This window comes from Pyxicephalus adspersus, chromosome 4 (assembly GCF_032062135.1).
Source record: "Pyxicephalus adspersus chromosome 4, UCB_Pads_2.0, whole genome shotgun sequence".
Lineage (NCBI taxonomy): Eukaryota > Metazoa > Chordata > Amphibia > Anura > Pyxicephalidae > Pyxicephalus > Pyxicephalus adspersus.
This window is the reverse complement of record NC_092861.1, coordinates 31,908,388-31,919,390: the sequence shown is the minus strand read 5'-3', so window position 1 is coordinate 31,919,390 and position 11,003 is coordinate 31,908,388. Positions and strand designations below refer to the sequence as shown.

General features: G+C 37.2%; 1 protein-coding gene across 1 annotated transcript; it reads left to right on the top strand.

Moving 5' to 3' along the window:
* Nucleotides 1-876: 876 nt before the first annotated feature.
* LOC140328269 (G-protein coupled receptor 35-like) lies at nucleotides 877-10,985 on the top strand. Its single transcript, XM_072407725.1, has 4 exons — nucleotides 877-1,733; nucleotides 3,444-3,500; nucleotides 5,305-5,366; nucleotides 8,924-10,985. Exons 1-4 carry the CDS (start codon nucleotides 1,714-1,716, stop codon nucleotides 9,871-9,873), a joined length of 1,089 nt encoding a protein of 362 aa, XP_072263826.1. The 5' UTR covers nucleotides 877-1,713; the 3' UTR covers nucleotides 9,874-10,985.
* The last annotated feature ends 18 nt before the right edge of the window (nucleotides 10,986-11,003 follow it).

Genomic DNA, 11,003 nt, shown 5'->3' with positions numbered 1-11,003 from the left:
TGCTGAATCAAATTGTATTGTGTTCATTGAGGGTTTATGTGCCTTCATCTGGATTAACTGAAATGAAAAGGTTCTGTGTATGCAGACTGAATTTATCTGTTTCAATAATTTATTTTTTTGTAGTGATGACTTTGATAGACATATACACACACATTATTTCCATCTTTTGACCCTGGGTAGATTTGCACTCTAGTGTGGAAGAGTAGATGGGTGTGACTTTTCCCAATTAATTGAAAGATAGAGGAAGGTGGTGCAAGAGAGGGATCACTGGGCTGGCTTTGCATGTATTCTGTGATGTGGTCAATAGTGTTTATTTCATATAAACTTGGTGGGTAAGGATGTTTGAAAGCCAAGCATTGATTTAGCATAATAATGTTTTTACCACTAATATTTACCACTTTTGAATCTGTTGTTGGTGGCAAGTTCCTAAACCCATGTCCACAGTAACTGGAGTAAATTGGACACATGCTGACATTAACAGTATGGAGTGATGAGGGGCATGAGCATAGTAACATTTGTTACTTAATTTCAAATCTTGCATACTGGTAGCATTTGTATGCTGTTCTGCTGAATTTGTATTATCTATTTATTGAGGGTTCATGTGAACTCTGTTTTACATTGTTGGGTCTTTGGCTGTATAATTTCATTTATTTGGATGACGTAAAACTGAAAGCAAGAATTTACGCAAAATGGTACCTTAACAGATGAAAAATATGAGCCCTGGTATAAAAGGAAATAATATTAAACCACGGTATAATTTATGTGCAAGGTCACATGGGAAATGAAGGAAATGGCTAGACGTGCACAAAGGGTATATAAAAGAATCATTTCTTCCTGTACCACGCATAGGAGCTCTCAATTAAGGAACAGGGGCTTCTCAACAGGCAAGGTAAAAAGTAAGTAAGTAATATATATTGGTTTTATTGTTATGGATGGAAGAAAATCTTCTTGAGAATGAGTAGGGAGACTACTACCCATCCTTTATCAACTTTACTGAGCCGATTGGACTGCAGGTTGTGAGAAAGGGGCAAGAAAGGATTGGTGCCTGTTGGGGGATTTTCCTACTAATTACAAAACTTCCATGTACAACAACAAGCAGCTCCTATGGCCATGAAGACCTATTGTCTTTTGGGAAATTATTAAAAGGGACTGACCTTTTCAAGCAATAATTCAATAAGAAACATTGTATGCAAGGAGAGTTGTTATGACCAACCTTCCAAGACCATTTCCTTTGATGTCAATATGTGCGCAACACTACTATAAGTGGCTTGTGATTTCTCATTGGCATAGTACACAGATACAAATAGGTTTTTAATATGCATAAAGCAAGTGAAAAAAAGTATTCTTTTTGGATATTAAAATGTTTTTTTTTTTTGAGGAGCAATGCTAGAACACTAGGAGTGTTATAGTTATTAATACACAGTATTTATAAAGCTCTGATATATTACACAGCCCTTTACAAAGTCTATAGTCATGTCACTAGCTGTCTCTCAAAGGAGCTCACAATCTAATGTCCCTACCTATTACCACAGTCTAAGGTCAACTTTTGGGGGAAGCCAATTAACCTCATTGCATGTTTTTGTAATGTTCGAGGAAACTGGAATACCCGGTGGAAACCCACGCATACATGGGAAGAACCTGCAAACTCCATGCCGATAATATCCTGGCTGAGATTCAAATCAGGGACCTGGCGCTGCAAAGACCAGAGTGCCAATGTGCTGTACCTACAATGTGTTAGTAGTTCATTCTGAATGGTGCTGCATCACACCTTCTCATTCTAAATCAGGGGTGTCAAACTCAAATACGCAGAGGGCCAAAATTAAAAACTAAGACAAAGGCGCAGGCCAAACATGAAGTTTATTGAAAAACTTGAGGAAGTTTTTCCTTCTCATTAAATATAAAACCTTTTCATTTGGAAACAGAGGTTTTGCTTCAAATTCATTTAAGAACAAGCTTATAATAGAGAATTGGAATAGCACTGATACTACAATTCCCTGCGTCTAAAAAAAATAAAATTGTAGTATCGGCGCTATTTCAATGCAGCAGCGGGCCAGCTGCAATTCATATTTAGAATTCCTTTGGGGGCCAAAAAAATTCCTTTGGGGCCAGATTTGGCCCTCAGGCCAGAGTTTGACACCCCAGTTCTAAATGGTATCCCAACATATCTTCTCAATGTTCTTCTGTGTTTGGTGCTATTCTGGGGTCCTGAAAATGCAGCCTGTTACATTTTTCATGTATTGGGCAGCAATTATTGCACTAGTTCAAAATGTTAATGTGAAAAGGGACCTTACATTATATTGGCTAAATCAGGGGTTTGTTTTGCAACCAGTAGCTGATTAGCAGCCCAATTGCAGCAGAGAGAAAACAGAAGCATAGATTAATACAAAAACCCCAACACCTAAAGGCATCCCTACACTTTACAGACATCTGTCCCATTATTCCCCCTTACATTTCTCTCCATAACCCCCACCAGCACCACTTCAAGACACTTCTCTCCATGATCCCTTCCTACAACTGACAGATATCCTTACCCATGCCTCTACACTGACTAGACCAACCCCATTTAATAGCTTCTCAAAAATGAAGTAAGGGTCTAACTGATTATAAATGACTACCAAAGTGAACAGCACTAGCTTGCTGTGGTTTTTGTTTATTGACATCTTTAGGAGTGTATACTGACTCATGTAATCTAACTATTTTATTCATTCAAGTAAGGAGTTCAATGGATATATAGTCCAACCATTATTTATTTCTGAATATCTTGGGGAAGGATACAAGGATAGGAACCCCTCCTCATCTCAAGAAGTGTGTAATTGCTATACAAATGCTCATTGGATAAACAACATCCCATATGTAGCATTAAAAACATACTAAGTGTTAAACCTATCCAACTCCACTCAAAACAAATCAGATCCATTACAACTGATTATTTTCAACATCTGCAGGTTAGTTGGGCTGGCACAAACATTACGCCTTTATATAATCTCCCGAATGTTACTCAGCTGCCAGGAAAAATGTATAGACACACCCGGAGCTGTACATTACAGTTTAAAGTACAATATCTGCTTTGTATAAACCTCTGTTGATATTTGCCTAATACATAATATCTGCAGATAGAACACAGAGATTTAACGTATGTCTGTCCTTATCACATGAACCATGGGAATGTTTCTTTTTATGCAATACATAAATGCGTGCCTTTATTATGTTCCTGATTCATACGTGCATGAATCAAGGAAGTTAGGCAATAAATGTGCTTTCATTTCAGTATCCTATACACAACTTGCAGTATAGAGAAGGTCTTTTTATGAATAGTGCGTGGTGGAACGTGCTCAGCTGTTTGGAGAGGGGGAAGTTAGTTGTAAGAGTCTGTAGGAAGAATGTAGTACATTAATCTCATGTAATCCTCAAGTTTCTGCGCTGCTTTGAATATTTTTTTCTAGGAATTGCCCGGTTGCTTGTGCTTGTGAGTCTGAGTACACCGAAGCAATGGATCCAAGGTAAGCAGATCAACTTTTATGTTCTGGGTCTTAAATTACAAAAACTACATATTACTTCATCAGCTGTCAATCCTCTGCAATGCTGCAAAGATTCACTCTCATTGAATTTACCAACAAAGTCTTTCTCAATGCTTACTACTTTTGTGCTCAAGTTTATCTAGTAGCCTATGCATGTAAATGTACTAAGGGGGTTATTTATCAATCTTTTCATACAAATGTACCCATTTTACCTACGACTCTAATAGGTAAAAGTGACAACATTTTGGGTGACAATACTAATAAATAGATCTTTGAGTGGTATTATAATGAGACTTGGATTTACTCCAGTGACTACCAGAAGTTATAGATTTTTGAAAGTCATTACGTGATAAATCCATAATTATGTACAAAAAAAATGATATTATGCTCCAAATAGATTAATTTTCTGAAACATTAACACAAATTTTCTAGTGCATTTAAACGTTTCACAGTCAGTCCACCTAAATCTGATTTTGGACGGTTTTATCCTCCTTTTAGGAATCTATGGACTAATTAAGTCCACATGGCTTCACCTCGAACTAAAATACAGCTTTGGAAGAGAAAGGGAGGTTTCTTTAAGCTACTGTAAATCTTACATCTGACTGCCTGAATTTTAATATTGTTAACTAGATGCTGCAGCACCAAAAATGTTCTAATAAAACCTGAATTATATATAATATTTTATTTCTTTATTTGGAGTAAAGACTCTAACATGACAATATTAAATACAGAAGCAAACATCATATGGTATATAGGTATTCGCCACACACACTTACTATATGCTTAAAATAGGCTTTAGGGTACTTTTAAACTATTTTAAAAGGTAGGAGCCTATTCCACTACATAAAAATATAAGTCAAGCAGACAATATATTTGTACATACTCTTCTATGATGATAGACATCTATGTACTTTGGATTAGTGAGAAAGAGAAAGTAATATATGGGCTCATTGCAATTCACTCCTAACTGAATGAATTAGCTGTCAGATAATGAGCAGTTTTAGGTTGGGCAACATCCTACTATCTGATTGTGCAATCTATAATATATAGGGTAAAAGATACAGAAATAGATCCAACATGTTCTGGCATTTGCATCAACTATAAGAATAGAATGATAATATCCAGATTTATAATATATAGGGTAAAAGATACAGAAATAGATCCAACATGTTCTGGCATTTGCATCAACTATAAGAATAGAATTATAATATCCAGATTTAGAGCATTGCTTTCAAGCTTGAAGTTTACCCTGCTTATATTTCTCCTTCCATCCCCCAATCAACATGCTAATGAAAAAACTTTTTGCTTTCATTACATGCATTATTTAAGAACCATTTGTGCCATTTCTGTTCTTCTCTGTGCAATGCAGACAGATGATGGCTGGTAGGTGGAGGCTAAATGCTTCCATGCATAGCTTCCTAAAACCATCACAGAAATTGTCTGATTCAGTCCACCCTACACATGTGATGCTGAGCGTCAATGATGAAAGGCTGTAAACACCATGAATAAAAGGGGCAATGGGTTTAAAGACACTGTGAAGTAAGAAATTTTGGTACAGTACAATTGTGGGAGACTGGAGGTAAGGCTGAAGTTCAGCTTTGTATACCTACATACCCTATATTTGTGAACTGGACCATAAAAATGATCACTGTGCAAATGCTCACAAGATTCGCAAGCATAAAAGTGCAATGACAAAAATACATTCCTTTCAAGTGAGCCATCAATATATGTAAACCATATATGTATTATCTTTATATTCATTTCTTCATGTATTTGTGGTTTATAGAAATCTCTCCATCACTCAGTACATGGCTGTGACCTCCTCTGTGTTGGCCTCCACAACCACTGGTAAGCACTTTCTGTCCCTTTGTGTTCTAAAGAAAATGTTTTATTTATATTAATATAGCAGCATAAAAGACAACATATTAGTGAATCCCAGACCTCAAATCCATTGCATCAAGTTTTCAGACAAGCCCATTTTTTTTTAAAGTTCACTTTGCAATAATCACAAATATTGTCACAAAGTTTGTTTGAGTTGGGAAGTAGTAAAGGGAAACTTAAAAGCCAGTTCTCCATTTTTCTATTACGTCCCAGCCAACCAACGGGTGCAGGTTTTCCACCTCCAGTAGAAGAAAGCAGTATTTTTTTTTTTAGCAAACTGGTATGGCTTCCAGTAGTTAGGGGATCCATGGAGAACCTCTGCTTGTAATGCAATTTTACTATTTCCTAAGCAGCATTTGAAGCTTTGCTGTCTCTGCTATAGGAGCTTTTCTATGTTAGAATAATGGGAGCTTTAATCCTTCTGGGAAACCATATCTCCTACCTCAGCTACCTCCAAAAGAGCATCATTATCATTTGCTTCATTTTAGAAAAAAAAAAAAACTGCATTCATGGCCTTATGACCTTGCAGCACCACTTTGGCTTTACATTAGTGAATGTCTAAGTATCTATTTTGTGAACTTGAAGCACTGTGACCACTTCTTTAAGCTTCCATTCTTATAAGTTATATTAACCACTAGGTTTATCAATAAATAAATTGATATTAAATTGATAAGTCTTTCCAATTTATCAACTTCCTAGCCTGGTTCCATGGTTAGTAAATATACTCAGAGCTGCTTGGGTTGCTAGTCAAGTTGAAGGTTTTTGGCTTACAGCTCTGTGAGAAGTCATGTGTAAAGTAAATACAATTTAGCAAATACATTTATATTTATGGGGTTGAAGTAGCCTGCAGCCCGGTAATGGAGCTGTTAGATCCTAAATTAAATTGACTCCTTGCCAGTACAGTCTAAAACATATGACAACAAGGTAATTATTGTGACCACATTCTCATTAGAGGAAGAGAGAAGAATAGATATGGCAGATAGATTTGGTATTTTGTTTACCACATGTCTCTAATTGCCAAGCTTTAGTCAGAGTTATATGGTGTGAATTTAACCCTAAAGTTTTTAGGAACAGAACAACTTGCAAAAAATAAACTATAGCTGAGTGTTTTCTAACTGGAAAATTTGAAGTGTATTGCTAAGGTATTTATGACTATGTGATGATGACGAAGTTATGTTTCACCATCGCGGTTTATGCTAACATTCAAGTTCCTGGAGTCCACGAGTTGTCTAACCTTTACCCTTCATAATTGAAACTAAGTGCCGTTCTTAGTTTCAAGCACGTTTTAGAAAGACAAGTTAGTTTGCTTTTGGCACATGGGTGAATATTAACAGAAGCACATTTCTAGCTGTAAGAATACTGGAATATATTTTCTTTCCTGTGTGCTTGCTTGGATTGAGCCAGCAAATCCTCCCAGTTTATGAGGTGCACTCTGATGTCTCATAAAAGCTCACTCAGTCATTTAACTTATTTGATGAACCAGTGAAACATGTTAACAATTCTTTCTTTGCAGAACTGCTAACAGCAATCTGGTGTCACTAGCCGCCACATATCTCTGAAGCTGAAATACAGAGAAATAAAAAAAAATTCTTTAACTTTAAAGTGGAGAATCAAACATCCAAACACACAGCAGATATAAATATATTTGTTACCGGGGAAAGAATGTATAATTTTATTTCTTTTTATTCCTTCCACATTAAACCAGGCAGGTTTTTCCCATGGTTCAGCAAGGCTTACCATCAACATCCTGCCTCTTGGATAATGCCCCTTTCAGATTGGTAAAAACCACACCGTTAGCCAGGAGCTGGAGCAGCCGCCCTTCTTCAGTTACCATGCTGTCAACCACAGATTTTGCCAACTGCTTTGTTATGCAGTTGAGGTGCAGTTTTTCCACCACAGGGGGAAAAGCTACTGTGTGGCCAGAAGTGGCTTGTTACTTCCAGGAACTATGCCGCAATCCCCTGCAGCCACGTGCAAATATGTGCACATTAGTTACTATTTATTTAATTGAATGGGATTGGTTATGAGCATGGTTGGGCCTGCAGTCAGAAATTGCCCTAAATCAGCATTATCTCTGCTGTAGCAGTATGCTGACCCAAGGATATCTAAAGATCTTTAAAATTATCCTCTTGACTATGGGCCCTGTCAGATGTGTAATCTGTAACCATGTGGCTGACAGTTCCTGGCCCACACAACATTTGATTATGACCGAGGCCTCAGTACAGATCCTCAGACCACAATTTCTTGTGTGAGATAACCCATAGCAACAGGGGGGTGTTTAAAGCAGGAAACAGGGCCAGCAGGTTTTAGGTGCCTCAAGGGTTTATTTCACCTAAACATTGTTTCCACACAAAAACAGGCAAAATAAAGCAAACAGCCAAAATAAAGCCTGGCCACTAACTCACTGTTAGTTCCCTTAACTAGCAATCCAGACTAACCTAGTGCTGTGCAGGACTCTAAGACCTTAACCAAACATCTTTTGTATCAAAGTCTGTCTTTACTCACAGTTCACATTAGTCCTCTTCCCAGCTCACCAACCATAACAAAGCCCAGGAATAAGCAGGCTGTGAGTTTATATCCCCGGCCTAATTTCCAGGATGCATTTCAGGTGAGACAGTTACACCTGATCATACCCAGGTCTCCTTAACTCCCCCACCTGGCCAAGAAGCTCATTGTCATTCAGCCTGGTACTTCAAACCCACCTTCAGGTTAAAAGGAAAACTAAACAGAAAAATACTCTGCATATAACCTGTATGTGGGGCAAATGTACCTGTCATCCTTTACGAAACCCTGTGATTTATTTGGCCAGCTGTTACAATAGACAAACATACCATGTCACATTAGCAAACTGTGATCAGCCACCCCATACAGCTGTATGCAGAAAAAAATACTAACCATTTCCAATCACTTACATGAACATCATTTGAGCCTGCACCACACAGTCACAGCTCACTGCAGGTCTGAAAATATAATAGAGCTGTATCACAAGAATGTTTGGACAAAATTGCAAACTTATAATAGGTAAAACAGAAAACCTGGCCTGCACCTAGATAGTAAAGAAATGGCAGCAGAAGGGGAAGTGACCCTACCTGTTCTCTCCTTACTTGTCAGCATGTTCAGCGTGTTAGCAAAACCTGATGGGTTCCTGGTGCTTGCCCTTTCATTCTTAGTGCACTTGTTCAGAGGATTACAGGAGATTAATACCTAATAAATCAAGGTATTTATATGGTATTCAAAAATACAATTAGGCATTTTAGTGCATATACCTGGTTAATTTTTTTTTTGACTGTTTTTATCCAAATGGTGTTTATATATTTGTCCAATATGTTGTTATATTGTCTAGTAGCATATACGCAACCTTCTAGTAATAAATGTCTCATTACAATAAAATCAGTACCAATCAATGCCACCAGTGCCATCAGTGCCGTGTATCCCTATTAGTTTTTCTCACAGTACTAAAGAATGAAAACAATCTGCTCTGCAGACAAAGCCTTGTGTATAACATGTTGTTTTGTTTTTTGTAGCAAATTACAACCAAACATACTGCATTGAAATCATGAAGAAAAGAAATGAGGTTGTGGAAGATTTCTTGTTAATCCTTTTGATACTGGTGCTGGTATTTGGATTAGTGTTTAACTCCTTGGCCACCTGGGTTTTCTGCTTCAGGATGAAAAAGTGGACAGAGACAAGAGTCTATATGATGAACCTTCTACTTAGTGACTGCTGTCTTCTCTTTATACTTCCATTTCGCATCTACAGCACCCATCTATCATGGATTTTTGGTGCTCCTTTCTGCAATGTGCTTGTGTCAATTTATTTTATGAACAAATATATGGGCATTGCCATCATTACCTTGATATCTGTGGACAGGTATGTGGCCATAAAGTTTCCACTAAGAGCAAGATCTTTTCGTTCTCCCAAGAACGCTGCTATGGCTTGTGTGATTGTCTGGCTTCTGTTTATTGCTACTCGCCTCTACCTTGATCTTGCCACAGACAGCAGTTTTAGGGACCAAACTCTCTGCTTCCGAAAAGTCACCTCCAAACCTTTAAAGAGAACATTGTATTTTTCACTTCTGGGTTTTTGTGTTCCGACGCTTATATTAATTTTTTGTTCCATCCAAATTATTCTCACCCTGAAGAGGAAGGAGAAAATGAGTGTTCAAGAAGAGAAAGACATTCAGAAAACTATCAGGATAGTGATCACTAATATGGCTATTTTCTTACTTTGTTTCTTGCCTGTCGGCACTGGAAATATAGTACGATTTATTATGGAATACATGAACCTGGATTGTTCAGTGTTAAAAATAGTTACTGACTTTGTCCATGTTGCTCAGGGTGTGGGTGATCTAAACTGCTGCTTGGACAGTGTCACCTATTACTTTGTAGCCAAAGAGTTCTGGGAAAATGTATCTTTATTTCCAAAGTCTAAAAAACAACTGATGCAGGACCAGACACAGGAGTCCAGCATCTAAAACCTTGTATTTTTTGTGTTCTACAATGGAAGCACTGAGTACTGCCAACTTTATTTAAAAGTCTTTAAAATAATGGACCAGGGCTGACAATATACATTGTAGCAGACTATGGTTACAACATACTTTATAAGTTAGAGTTTCCAACCAAAATGACATCCCTGTGTTATGTTGCTGCAGTCACAGGAGTAGTCAAAGCAGACCTGGTATAAAAATATGTGCATGGATAAGCGCAGCGGGTGTGTGTTGAAAAAAATAAAAAAATTGATGTAAGTAACCTAATTGTAGCCTCTGTGTTAGGATGCCAAGTACTAGTATCCTTCAGTGCTAGTGTGACCAGATATGGCTTAAAATACTACTAATAGGTTGGTTGACTTCCCCTTAAAAATGAAGCCATTAAAGGACAGATAAAGGAAAAACAAAAGTTTTGTCAGAGAGTGGAGAAAAGTTTGTCCTTTTGTGGGCTAACCTACAATAATGTGTTTCCTAGCTAGTAAAAATAAACTATTTTCAGGATTCCACTTGTTGCAGAGATCCACAGCCATTGAAAATATTGGTATAATAAAAATAATATTTTGAAGTTGACCATGGTGTACAACATTTTAATTGATGTGACCACAAACACTGAAACCATAGATTAGGGTAGACTATGGGGTTGATTTACCAAGGAAATAGAACATGTTCCTTTTGCAAGCCCTGATTAATAGTCCCATTTTACTTGATTCGGTGTTCATAGTAAACATAGTTTCACTCAATTTATTTCCATCATTAAACGTGTGAGTATATGAGGTTTGGCAGTTGATAGAACAGCAAATGTCCAACTGTAGGTGAAAACAACTTAGCCTCTGATTGCTTTCATTTTTCACAATGGTCAGTCTGCTCTTAAAATGAACATTGCTTTTACCTTTTTCAGTGCAAAAGATCAGGTTGTAATAAATGAATATCTATTCTAAGAATAAAATATGTAATGTAGTGCAGCTACCTATGCCTTAGATATGCTGGCTGATCTTGTGATGTCTGTTGTAGTGTCTTTGTAACTTCCTGTGCAGTAAACAGAAACCACAAATGTGCAAAAAAGCAATCTGCTGTGAAATAAAAATTATGTTTTTGATACACTTTAATTTCAGAGCCCC